A 14304-nucleotide genomic window follows, 5' to 3' on the forward strand; every position below is an offset into this window, starting at 1 on the left:
GGCTCCTTCTTGACAATGCAACAACAATAGCATGCTGACCACACCGCCCGCATTTCACGAGTATACATGCTATTCAATCATTTCCTTCAAACCTCTCGTGTGTGTCAACGAGCGTCTGCTTGACGCGCTGCAAGTCCCGCCTCTCCCATTTCCTTATTGGTTTTTAGGAGCGTATACCCACGTGGGCGATCGAAAGATGAACTCCAGGTCGTAAGCCAGCACTTGCTCCTCACCATCTCTCTAAAGTATAGTGGCGCACTATCAGTTATATTTCAGATGGTGTCAACATTATTAAATGTTCATGCATTTTGGCACAGTGTTCTAAGGCAGCGCTAGAGGCATCACTACAGATCTGGGTTCAATCCCGGGCTGTATCAAAACCAGCCGTGATTGGGAGTCCCATAGGGCTGCGCACAATTGGCCCGGCGTCACCCAGGTTAGGTGAGGGTTTGGCCGGGGGGGGGGGGGGGGGGGGGTGCTTTACTTGGCTCATCGCGCTCTAGCGACTCCTTGTGGCGGGCCGGGTGCCTGCAGGCTGACCCCGGTTGTCAGTTGAACAGTGTTTCCTCCGACACATTGGTGCGGCTGGCTTCCCGGTTAAGCGGGCGGGTGTCAAGAAGCGCGGTTAGGCGGGTCATGTTTCGGAGGACGCATGACTTGACCTTCGCCTCCCGAGCCCGTTGGGGAGTTGCAGCGATGAGACAAGATCGAAGTTGGGGAGAAAAAGTGGGTAAAATACAGAAAATATATAAAAAATAAATAAAATGTTAATGCATTTAGGAGTAGAATGTATTATTTTTTTTAGGCACCAGAAGTCGTTGTACTTTTTATTTATTTAAGTTGAGGGAGCGTGCAATTGGCATGCTGACTGCAGGAATGTCCACTAGAGCTGTTGCCAGATAATTTAATGTTAATTTCTCTACCATAAGCCGCCTCTAACATCGTTTTAGAAAATTTGGCAGTACGTCCAACCGGCCTCACAACCGCAGACCACATGTAACCACGCCAGCCCAGGACCTCCACATCCAGCTTCTTCACCTGCAGGATCGTCTGAGACCAGCCACCCGGACCCCTGATGAAACTGTGGGTTTGCACAACCGAATAATTTTTGCACAAGCTGTCAGAAATCGTCTCAGGGAAGCTCATCTGCGTGCTCGTCGTCCTCACCAGGGTCTTGACCTGACTGCAGTTCAGCGTCGTAACCGACTTCAGTGGGAAAATGCTCACCTTTGATGGCCACTGGCACGCTGGAGAAGTGTGCTCTTCATGGATGAATCCCGGTTTCAACTGTACCGGGCAGATGGCAGACAGCGTATATGGCGTTGTGTGGGTGAGCGGTTTGCTGATGTCAACGTTGTGAACAGAGTGCCCCATGGTGGTGGTGTGGTTATGGTATGGGCAGGTATAATTTACGGACAACCGAACACAAATGCATTTTATCGATGGAAATTTGAATGCACAGAGATACCGTGACGAAATCCTGAGGCCCATATTTCAGCATGATAATGCACGGCCACATGTCGCAAAGGATCTGTATTCAATTCCTGGAAGCTGAAAATGTCCTAATTCTTCCATGGCCTGCATACTCACCAGACATGTCACCACCCACTGAGCATGTTTGGGATGCTCTGGATCGACGTGTATGACAGCGTGTTTCAGTTTCCGCCAATATCCAGCAACTTCGCACAGCCATTGAAGAGGAGTGGAACAACATTCCACAGGCCACAATCAACAGCCTGCTCAACTCTATGCGAAGGAGATGTGTTGTGCTGCATGAGGCAAATGGTGGTCACACCAGATACTAACTGGTTTTCTGATCCACGCCCCTACCTTTTTATTTTTTTAAGGTATCTGTGACCAACAGATACATATCTGTATTCCCAGTCATGTGAAATCAATAGATTAGGGCCTAATGAATTTATTTTAATTGACTGATTTCCTTGTATGAGCTGTAACTCAGTAAAATCTTTGAAATTGTTGCGTTTATATATTTGTTCAGTGTAGATAAACGGTTTCATTGCCAAAATCCTGAAGTATCCCTTTAAGTGATAGTTTGATTGTATCGGTGTATGTGTGTGGCCAGCGACTTTTATAGAGAGACCGCCCTGAATTATAGATGCCAAGAGTGTGCAAAGCTGTCATCATGGCAAAGTGTGGCTATTTGAAGAACCTAAAACATAAAATGTATTTTGATTTGTTTAACACTTTTTTTCATTACTACATTATTCCATATGTGTTATTTCATAGTTTTGATGTCTTCACTATTATTCTACAATGTAAAAACTAGTACAAATAAAGAAAAACCCTTGAATGAGTAGGTGTGTCCAAACTTTTGACTGTTTTTTTTTTTTTTAAGGTAAAATTGATACACACCTTTATAGATGGCTTAGCTGACTAAGTCACGAAAACGATGCGCATGCTTAAATGGGGGCAGAAGTCTGTGAATTGTTGTGGTTCGGGATGGCCAGATAGTTACCAACAATGACAAGAAACTGTCATGTGGGGAATCGTGACTCGTTTCAGCTCGTTTCATCTTGTTCTTGATACCATGTCTTGTTTGAGGTGTTGATTGCTAACAATGCTAATATGGCAAAAACATTTCGCAAGCTAGCTAGCTAACCAACAACTGTAACGATGTATTTGAGAAGACAACAAGTGGTCATTGTGCAAATGTATTTATGTTTTCAATAAACATTTGGGAGATGCAATATAGTTTACATGTCAACAATCTAAGTCAACCCCGTCTGTTCTGCCTCCATAGTTGTGCACGCGTCGGTCTTGTTGCTTAACAACCAACCTGTCCATAGGATTACGGTTAGTGTTCCCCCACGGCCATATCTCCATGTCACATCTGTTGTTTTACGGAAGACAGACAAGACAAGACAAGACATCTAGCGTGCTCCGAACACCGGTGTGGCTCAGCTGGTAGAGCACGGCGCTTGTAACGCCAAGGTAGTGGGTTCGATCCCCAGGACCACCCATACACAAAAATGTATGCACGCATGACTGTAAGTCGCTTTGGATAAAAGCGTCTGCTAAGTGGCATATTATTATTATTATATTATAAGCTAACTGGGGAGGAAGTGTAGTTCGTCAACTGGAGGCACACACACAAGCTTGTGGATCTTTGCAAAACTATTACAGTGAGTGTATATTTTTCCACTGATATGAAAGATACGGGGGGCATATCAGCATATGTTTTGAAAACCGGTTTGAAAGCGATGATTGACGTTTCTCTACAAATGTTAAAACACAGCGTCGGAATTGCAGTTCACATGGAGCCATCAGTGGGCGAACGTCAGCTCTGGAAACTCTACATACCAGAGCTAATACTGACCCTACCGTTACGCTTGTTTACACTGAGCTGCACTAGGGTCGGAACACAATCACGGTTACACCGTGAAGCCAGCGCGAGGCACGGGTCGGAAAACAGTACCTCAATGCAGGGATGGGATATGCCACTGTACCTTTATCCACACTGATCCATCAAGAATATTTAAATATTGCTTGTTTTCCCGGAAACCTTCCCCTTTCGTCCTTCCTCCTAGCAGTAGCCACCGCAGCCATTTTGGAATGGCAGTGTGGGCCAATCAGCTCCTTTGTTTTCAACGCAACACGCCACTGGCAAATCCCATCCCTGCATTGAGGTATGTTTTTCGACCCATATCTAACGCCGCCTCTACGGCGTCTTAATGTCACCACGATTGCGTTCCAATCCCAGTGCAGCTCAGTGTAAACAAGCGTAATGGTAGGGTCGGTATCTTATGGCAACTCCTACGCACAATTTAACCAGGCGCTCTAGACCAAAGCGTCCATAGGGTCTGTGCAGCAGGCTGAACGTTTTACGACCCCTAAAGTGAAACATATTGTATTAGGAATATCAATGTCGTGTCGCTTGTTCTCGGATTTCAAAATAATTCGGTACATTGTCTCAGTATTGGATTAGAATACACTTACTTTTGCCCGTGCGATATCATCTTTCTTGTGAGGGCCATCTGTAACACAATGAATACAGTGTCGTGACGATGATGACCACCTTCCGGAGACACTTGAAACCCCACCTCTTTAAGGAATACCTGGGATAGGATAAAGTAATCCTTCTACCCCCCCTTACCCCACCCACCACAAAAAAATAAAACATAAATTTCAAATAAATAAATTGTAAAGTGGTGATCCCACTGGCTATAAGGTGAATGCACCAATTTGTAAGTCGCTCTGGATAAGAGCGTCTGCTAAATGATGTAAATGTAAATGTGATGATGACACGTGACGGCAAAGTTGCACCTGTATCCAGCTGTGACAATGCTATCTCGCTAGCTAGCCAGGTCTTAACTAACCCGTGATATCTGACAGGAGAACTAACGTTAACTAACTAGCTATAGCACTTTAAACCAGGGTGTTAAAAGAAAGCCAACGGTTAAGTGTTTTTATGTTGGCTCATGAATCAATCAAACAATGTGGATGATGCAATATTCTTCAGTAACATGTAACCGTGGTGACTGAAGCCACACGATAGCTACAACCCCCATCACCTCGCAGGCTAGTTAGCTAGCCAGTTAGCCAGCGATGCTAACCACAATTCCTACCCACAATGACTGCTGTAGCTAGCTAACATTTACTACAAGGCACACAAGCTGACACTTCAGGTTACTCCGTGATTATTTCAACCAGAGCTGTTGCTATAGACGTATCTAAAGTGTATTGACAGCTGTCATTCTCTTCAGACTCACCCGGTTCTCCACAGTCCGCCATGTTTACAATAGCTTCAGCAGGAACTTCCCGCGAAAGGAAAAGTGTCAGAATTAGTGCGGGGGGGAAATGGACAGCGCCCCCTTGCGGTTGAAGTAAGCGGGTCTCCCAAACAACTAGAAATGAGTTATTTGTTGAGGGCATGGTCATTCTTTTTATAACCTGTCACTCATCTGACTTCCCGCTACTCGTGGTTCTCACAGATGAGGTACTTATTTATTGTTTAAACTACGTTTAAAAAAAATCAATCACCCTGCAAAATAGTTAGGAGCATATCAAATAAAATATTATTTGTCTCATGCTTCGTAAACAACAGGTGTAGACTAACAGTGAAATGCTTCCTTTCTCTTCCCAACAATGCAGAGAGAAAGAAAATAGAGAAATAATAGAAAAGTAAAACACGTAATAATGAAATTAATAATAGATACACAATGAGTAACGATAACTTGGCTATATACACGGGGTACCAGTACTGAGTCGATGTGCAGGGGTACGAGATAGTTGAGGTAGATATGTACATATAACTAGGAATAAAATGACTAAATAACAGGATAGATAATAAACAGTAGCAGCAGTGTATGTGATGAGTCAAAAAAGTTTGTTCAAAAAGGGTCAATGCAGATAGTCCTATTAGCCATTTGGTTAACTATTTAACTAACTATTTACAGTTGAAGTCGGAAGTTTACATACACCTTAGCCAAATACATTTAAACTCTGTCAGTTAGGATCACCACTTTATTTTAAGAATGTGAAATGTCAGAATAATAGTAGAGAGAATGATTTATTTCAGCTTTTATTTATTTCATCACATTCCCAGTGGGTCAGAAGTTTACATACACTCAAGTAGTATTTGGTAGCATTGCCTTTAAATTGTTTAACTTGGGTCAAACGTTTCGGGTAGCCTTCCACAAGCTTCCCACAATAAGTTGGGTGAATTTTGGCTCATTCCTCCTGACAGAGCTGGTGTAACTGAGTCAGGTTTGTAGGCCTCCTTGCTCGCATACGCTTTTTCAATTCTGCCCCCAAATGTTCTATAGGATTGAGGTCAGGGCTTTGTGATGGCCACTCCAATACCTTGACTTTGTTGTCCTTAAGCCATTTTGCATGTATGTGATGAGTCAAAAAAAGTTTGTTCAAAAAGGGTCAATGCAGATAGTCCTATTAGCTGTTTGGTTAACTATTTAACTAACTATTTAGCAGTCTTATGGCTTGGGGGTAGAAGCTGTTCAGGGTCCTGTTGGGTCCAGACTTGGTGCATCGGTATCGTTTGCCGTGTGGTAGCAGAGAGAACAGTCTATGACTTGGGTGACTGGAGTCGTAGAACATTTTTAGAGCCTTCCTCTGACACCGCCTGGTATAGAGGTCATGGATGGCAGGGAATTCGGCCCCAGCATACTGGGCCGTACGCACTACCCTCTGTAGCGCCCTGCGGTCGGATGCCGAGAAGTTGCCATACCAAGCGGTGATGCAACCAGTCAGGATGCTCTCAATGGTGCAGCTGTAGAACTTTTAGAGGATCTGAGGGCCCATGCCAAATCTTTTCAGCTTCCTGAGGGGAAAGAGGTGTTGTCGTGCCCTCTTCACGACTGTGTTGGTGTGTTTGGACCATAATAGATCCTTAGTGATGTGGACACAGAGGAACTTGAAGCTCCCGAACCGCTCCACGGTGGTGTGCTCGGCCTTCTGTTCCCTGTAGTCCACGATCAGCTCCTTTGTCTTGCTCACGTTGAGGGAGAGGTTGTTGTTCTGGCACCACACTGCCAGGTCACTGACCCCCTCCCTATAGGCTGTCTCATCGTCGTTGGTGATCAGGCCTACCACCGTTGTGTCGTCGGCAAACTTAATGATGGTGTTGGAGTCGTGCTTGGCCATGCAGTCATGGGTGAACAGGGAGTACAGGAGAGGATTAAGCACGCACCCCTGAGGGGCCCCTGTGTTGAGGGTCAGCATGGCAGATGTGTTGTTACCTACCATCAGCACCTGGGGGCGGCCCGTCAGGAAGTCCAGGATCCAGTTGCAGAGGGAGGGGTTCAGTCCCAGGGTCCTGAGCTTAGTGATGAGCTTGGAGGGCACTATGGTGTTGAACGCCGAGCTGTAGTCAAGGAACAGCATTCTCACATAGGTTCTCCTTTTGTCCAGGTGGGAAAGGGCAGTGTGGAGTACAATAGATATTGTGTCATCTGTGGATCTGTTGGGGCGGTATGCAAATTGGAGTGAGTCCAGGATGTCTATGATGGTGTTGATGTGAGACATGACCAGCCTTTCAAAGCGTTTCATGGCTACAGACGTGAGTTCTATGAGGTGATAGTCATTTGGACAGGTTACCTTGGCGTTCTTGGGCACAGGGACTGTGGTGATCTGCTTGAAACATGTAGGTATTACAGACAGGGTCAGGTAGAGGTTGAAAATGTCAGTGAAGACACTTGCCAGCTGGCCAGCGCATGCTCTGAGTACGTGTCCTGGTAATCAGTCTGGCCCCGCGGCCTTGTGAATGTTAACCTGTTTAAAGGTCTTACTCACATCGGCTACGGGGAGCGTGATCACACAGTCATCCTCAAGCATGCTTCAGTGTTGTTTTGTTGGCTTCATGTTGGCAAAGAGCCCAGAAAGAACCCACAATATGAGCAGTCCTTTCATCATCCAACTATGACACCTTGTCTTGTGTTGCTGGGGACCATTACTAAGGCCTAGCTAACAATTTAAGTGGAAGGAGGAAAAAGTAAGGAACTTGTCTGTCGGCCCTGCATTAAAGACCAAAATTGGTTAAAGAAAATGGTGATAAATAAAAAATATATACCAGTTTCATTTAAGGACCCAAAAATGGACAGCTGTGCCATATATAATGCAAAATAGTTGGGAAGAGATTTTCTATGTACCGATTCAATGGCACATGGTTTATGAACTGATACGCAAAACGACGCCGGATTCAAAACTTAGAATTTTTCCATTTAAATTATTATACAACATTTTCGCAACCAATAGAATGTTATATACTGTATATGGGGGATACAACCTTCCCAGCTCTGCAGATTTTGCTGCGAGGAGACAGAGTCATTAGATCACTTATTTTGGTACTGTCCATTTGTGTGTGTGTATATATATATACATATATATATATATACAAAATACCAGCAACAGTGTGTGAAAACCTTGTGAAGACTTACAGAAAACGTTTGACCTGTGTCATTGCCATCAAAGGGTATATAACAAAGTATTGAGAAACTTTTGTTGTTGACCAAATACTTATTTTCCACCATAATTTGCAAATAAATTCATTAAAAATCCTACAATGTGATTTTCTGGATTTTATTTTCTCAATTTGTCTGTCATAGTTGACGTGTACCTATGATGAACATTACAGGCCTCTCTCATCTTTTTAAGTGGGAGAACTTGCACAATTGGTGGCTGACTAAATACTTTTTTTCCCCACTGTATAACTCTCTATATACAAAAAATATATATGGGGGATTGGAAATGATGCAGACAATTACATTGATGGAAGCTACAATCTATCTGCAATATTAAAGCTGATCCACCCCCTAAAAAATTAATATATAATAATAATAATACTTTTTTGAACTCCAATGTTAACATTACTAGCAACATTGGAGCTAACGTAGGTCCTACGTTGAAATAGGAGTTGAACAATTTAATCCCTTGGTTAATGATTTTGCATTATTATTTGGAATGTTTGTGCTCTTGGTTATTTGTTGTCGTATAGATGAGCCATGTAAATGTGTTGTAAAACAATGAAGGATGTGAAAAACATTAATTATACAAACGTATAATGGTCTTACTTTGGTCATAAGAGTAGTGTTCAAATAGTTACTGATATTATAATTATTATAATTATCATACTATACATGACCAATGTGGAACTCAAACTTCATGAAGTTTGTTAGCTTAGGGGCAACTTCTAGTAATTCCCAATTCTTACTTGGTATTACCAGCATCCATTTGTAAATATAGCTTACATTTAGGTATAGAGGTACAGTTTGATACATTTTTATATATATAAAACCCATATGAAATTAGACCTACTAAATGTCTTTAGTAACTTAAAAGGCAGTATACTGTATTAATGTGTATATACTGTAGCTATCTATCTATCACCAAAAGGAGTCCCCATCATATTTCCATAATTTATTTTCATACCACAACATCAGAGATAAAAGCACAATCACATCTTTAATTCTTTACTTTTCAAGCACAACAATAAACAAGACCGAAACACATGAAAAGGAATCCATGGTGTACAAACTGTTGTACATAAACACCTGACTTGTGTAGACACAAAAACACATTAACACCTCACATATTTAGGCACAAAAACATGCAGCAGAAGGCTACTCTGTCTTTCATTCCCGCTGTGGGTGTCTGTTTGTCTGCTGACTGAGTTCACCACGCAGTATCTGGTTGAAGGGGACCAAACCTCACTGTAACACCTGACTTGGTTCCGTTTGACCAGCCACAGCAAGGCGTGCTGCTTTAGGACGAGAGGGAGAGCGAGAGAAAGAGAGGGAGAGAGAGAGAGAAAGAGAGGGAGAGCGAGAGAAAGAGAGGGAGAGCGAGAGAAAGAGAAAAAATAGGAGGAAAGACAATAAAACAGAGAAATGGCTTGGCAGGAGGCTGTTGGAGTTGTGATGACGTCTGAGTTCAGAAACGTCCTCTTGTCCTTTACCTGTTGAGAGAGAGAGAGAGAGAGAGAGAGAGAGAGAGAGAGAGAGAGAGAGAGAGAGAGAGAGAGAGACAGAGAGAGAGAAGGTCAGTAAAGAATAACAACTGGGCAACAGTGATGACATGGGAGTATAATATACACTGAACAAAAATATAAATGCAACATGTAAAGTGTTGATCCCATGTTTCATGAGCGGAAATAGAAGATCCCAGACATTGTCTATTCGCACAAAAAGCTTATTTCTCTCAAATGTTGTGCACAAATTTCTTTACATCCCTGTTAGTGAGCATTTCTCCTTTGCCAAGATAATGCATCCACCTGACAGGTGTGGCATATCAAGAAGCTGATTAAACAGCATGATCATTACACAGGTGCACCTTGTGCTGGGGACAATAAAAGGCCACTCTAAAATGTGCAGTTTTGTCACACAACACAATGCCACAGATGTCTCAAGTTTTGAGGGAGCGTGCAATTGGCATGCTGACTACAGGATTGTCCACCTTAACCGCAGACCATGTGTATGGCGTCGTGTGGGCGAGCAGTTTGCTGACGTCAACGTTGTGAACAGAGTGCCCCATGGTGGTGGTGGGGTTATGGTATGGGCAGGCATAAGCTACGGACAATGAACACAATTGCATTTTATCGATGGCAATTTGAATGCACAGAGATACCGTGACGAGATCCTGAGGCCTATTGTCATGCCATTCATCCGCCGACATCACCTCATGTTTCAGTACGATAATGCACGGCCCCATGTCGCAAGGATCTGCACACAATTCCTGGAAGCTGAAAATGTCCCAGTTCTTCCATGGCCTGCATAATCACCAGACACGTCACCCATTAAGCATGTTTGGGATGCTCTGGATTGACGTGTACGACAGCGTGTTCCAGTTCCCGCAAATATCCAGCAACTTCACACAGCCATTGAAGAGGAGTGGGACAACATTCCACAGGTCACAATCAACAGCCTGATCAACTCTATGCGAAGGATCAAGTTGTGCCGTGCTGCATGAGGCAAATGGTCACACCAGATACTGACTGGTTTTCTGATCCACGCCCCTATCTTTTTTAAAGGTATCTGTGACCAACAGATGCATATCTGTATTCCCAGTCATTTGAAATCCATAGATTAGGGCCTAATTTATTTGTTTCAAATGACTGATTTGCTTACATGAACTGTAACTCAGTAAAATGTTTGACGTTGTTGCGTGTCGTTTATATTTCTGTTCTGTGTACAATAAATAATAAGATGTAGTGTAGTTTCGCAGCCCCCCCCCTCCACCCCCAAAATTTATAGATATTTGTTTATGTTTTTTTTTCTTTCATGGGGCAGCGAGAAAAATGTGCTAATTATTTTAGCTAATTTCATGCTATTTTACACATTTTGCCATGAGGCTGAAGGAAAATGTTGCTGTTTTAGAGTTCAGCAATTCTTGAAAAGACGGGACAATCTCAACTTTTCTTCCACAAATATTTATATTTTTTAATTGATAGATCAAAGTAAAGGAACAACTTCCAAATTTAACAAATAAAAAAATATGCATAAAATGCAACTAACTGGATTTCTGTCAACTCCTTCGGACACCATAAAAGTCATTTCATTTTCACAACAAGTGTTTATTGGTCTTGATTGTCTAATTCTAACATTAGCATTTTTGGCATGTTTTTCTAGATTTACAACATAAAACAACATTTATAAAGCAAACATTATCCCTTAGGTCTAGCACAGCAAATACTTCAATTGTTTAAGCATATGTTGCAGAACAGTGATTAAAATATTTTTTTCTGAATATTGACAAAAAATATTGACTACATCAGTGACTGAGTTAACAACAGATACTCAAAACATACATATTTTTGCCTCTAAAAATAAAAGTTAATTACAAACATTTGTAAAATATTTAAAATATTTAAATAAAAACATAACCATTCTATCAGATCTTTCAGCACTCTGTTGACGTTAGACAAAAATCTGACGCGTGCAAGCTAACAGGCGGGCCACAAACAGACAAATAACGGCGCGGTACGGCATCTCGGAACGCACAACTCGTTGATCCCTGTCACGGATAGGCTATTGCCGCAGACGACCACACTGGGTTCCACCCCTATCAGCTAAAGAACAAGAAGAAGTGGCTTCAGTGGGCACGCGAACACTGGACAATTGAGAAGTGACAAAACATTGCCTGGAACAGGACAGTGAGTTCAGTTTACTTGAGTGGCCTGCGCAGTCCTCAGATCTCAACACAACATTACATTTTAGTCATTTAGCAGACGCTCTTATCCAGAGCAATTAGGGTTAAGTGCCTTGCTCAAGGGCACATCGACAGATTTTTCACCTAGTCGGCTCGGGGATTAGAACCAGCGACCTTTCGGTTACTGGCACAACGCTCTTAACCACTAAGCTACCTGCCGCCCTAATCTTTGGGACGAGATGGAACGAGCTGTTCGCAGCATGAATGTACCGCCGTCCAATCTGCAGCAACTGCATGACGCCATGGCGTCAGCATGGACCAACATCCCTGTGGAACGTTTCCGACCCCTTGTAGAATGCCCCTAAGAATTCAGGCCGTTCTGGAGGCGAAGGGGGGGGGGGGTCCGACCCAGTACTAAATGGGTCTACCTAATAAACTGTCCGGTGAGTGTGTATACGTGCATCTATATTTGTTTTTTGGGGGTCCCCAAAGCTGGTGGGTACCCCCGCTTGCGGGGGGCTGTGTGCTATGCCAGTGGCTATGACGTATGACATCACTACTATTACACCACTCCCAGAGCCATCAAAACTGAAAACAGATCATGTTTCATCAACCAGTGGACTAGACAGATATTGAGACAGTGATGTTACTAAGCAGAGTAGACTTCTCCTATATCATTATAGATACAAACAGCCAGTCAACGTCTGACTTGTACCCCCCCACTCCCAATGACAGCTCCACCTCTTTCTCTCTCTTTCCCTCTCCCCCTCCCTCCTTTTCCTAACCCGTTCTTCTGTTGCTATAACTGGGGACAGCTGTGGCCTGTCAATCCCCACTGACGGTCCGCAGGGCTGTGGGTCCCAGCCTGAAACCGGGTCCCAGCCTGAAACCGGGTCCCAGCCTGAAACCGGGTCCCAGCCTGAAACCGGGTCCCAGCCTGAAACCGGGTCCCAGCCTGAAACCGGGTCCCAACCTGAAACCGGGTCCCAGCCTGAAACCGGGTCCCAGCCTGAAACCGGGTCCCAACCTGAAACCGGGTCCCAGCCTGAAACCGGGTCCCAGCCTGAAACCGGGTCCCAGCCTGAAACCGGGTCCCAACCTGAAACCGGGTCCCAGCCTGAAACCGGGTCCCAGCCTGAAACCGGGTCCCAGCCTGAAACCGGGTCCCAGCCTGAAACCGGGTCCCAACCTGAAACCGGGTCTGCATCCCAAATGGCACCCTATTCCCTATGGGCCCTGGTCAAAAGTAGTGCACTACATATGGAACAGGGTGCCATTTGAGACGCAGGCCGGTTAAAGGCTACTAGAGCACTATGGTTAGCTAACTAGCACACGTGTGTGGGCTGAAGGAGACCGCATGAGGAACAGTGTTATCACCTGTTGGCTGGGCCACACACACACAGGCATGCACACACACATGCACGCACTTTCACACACACACACACACCCACACACACACACACACAGAACCCAATCTGACTACTATATCTAAACATTTTCGAACTTGTTTTAGGTCTTCAGGGCAAAAAGTCCGAATAAAGTAAATTTCTAAATTCCATCAGTCCTATTTACTCCTCAAATGACAATGATACATGTAATTCACTCGTATAGCCCACAAGTTGCTTTAACACAAAATCCTCTTCTTAGTTTGGCGCTCAAGTCTCCTTGTAACCACACACTTCCTTACATTCCATAACAGGAATATTCATATGGAGAAATAAGGAAGCATGTCTTCACAAAAGGCAACAACAGGATCTCCTCCCTGACAGGCCGGCCGGCCGGCCGGAGGACACACTGGATCTCCTCCCTGACAGGCCGGCTGGCCCGAGGACACACTGGATCTCCTCCCTGACAGGCCGGCTGGCCCGAGGACACACTGGATCTCCTCCCTGACAGGCCGGCTGGCCGGACGACACAAAGCACCCTTTCATTACCGCTCAGGGCAGTGTGAGCAGACCACTAACTGTGTCTCTGCCTAACAATGGTTAACTGTGAAGGAGACAGTCTAGGGCTGCGTTCTAAATGAAACCTTATTCCATATATAGTGCACTACTTTTGACCACAGACCTATGGACTCTGCTCAAACGTAGTGCACTACACAGGGAATAGGGTGTCATTTGGGACGTAGTCAGGGAGAGAAAGAGAGAGAGAGAGAGGTGTAACTGAAGTTCCCTCCATAATCAGTTTAAAATGAAAATATGTCATTAACCTGAAGGTGATGTATGGAAGTAGCTAGTAGCAGGACTGGATGAAATTAAACATTTTGCTGTTAAATATACGTGTAGTAGATGTAAGGTTTAATCAATTCACGAGTCTTAAATCTGATTCCATTATCAATCTTCTTTCACTCTTCTATCAAAGTTATTTTGCAACATTTTGCTTACATTATTTCCAAACTGAGTCAGTTTGATAGATAATGTCAGTCTAAGGAGGATAAGTTTGATGGATAATGTCAGTCTAAGGAGGATAAGTTTGATGGATAATGTCAGTCTAAGGAGGATAAGTTTGATGGATAATGCTGCAGCCATATTACCATATTAGATGACCGGCTGTCTGTCCCTCGTGGTAAGTAACTTTAGACAGCATGTGTCTACAAAACTCAGAGGGGTGAGGCTGGCTGACCTCCAACACATAAAGGTCACGAGCCATGACATCAACATTGCTGGCTGACCTCCAACACATAAA

The 14304-nt window shown here is 43.9% G+C and overlaps 1 protein-coding gene across 1 annotated transcript in view; it reads right to left on the minus strand.

Moving 5' to 3' along the window:
• Positions 1-4784, minus strand: part of LOC311106369 (translation initiation factor eIF2B subunit delta-like) — a 36201-nt gene extending 31417 nt beyond the window's left edge. Inside the window, exons 1-2 of the mRNA XM_084148703.1 lie at positions 4731-4784; positions 3958-3995 (exon numbers count right to left, since the gene is read on the minus strand). Coding sequence (XP_084004829.1) covers positions 3958-3995; positions 4731-4752 — 60 coding nt within the window. The 5' untranslated portion in view covers positions 4753-4784. The remainder of the gene's footprint in view (positions 1-3957; positions 3996-4730) is intronic.
• Positions 4785-14304: the final 9520 nt, after the last annotated feature.

This window comes from Coregonus lavaretus, assembly GCF_964263955.1.
Source record: "Coregonus lavaretus genome assembly, chromosome: 31".
NCBI lineage: Eukaryota > Metazoa > Chordata > Actinopteri > Salmoniformes > Salmonidae > Coregonus > Coregonus lavaretus.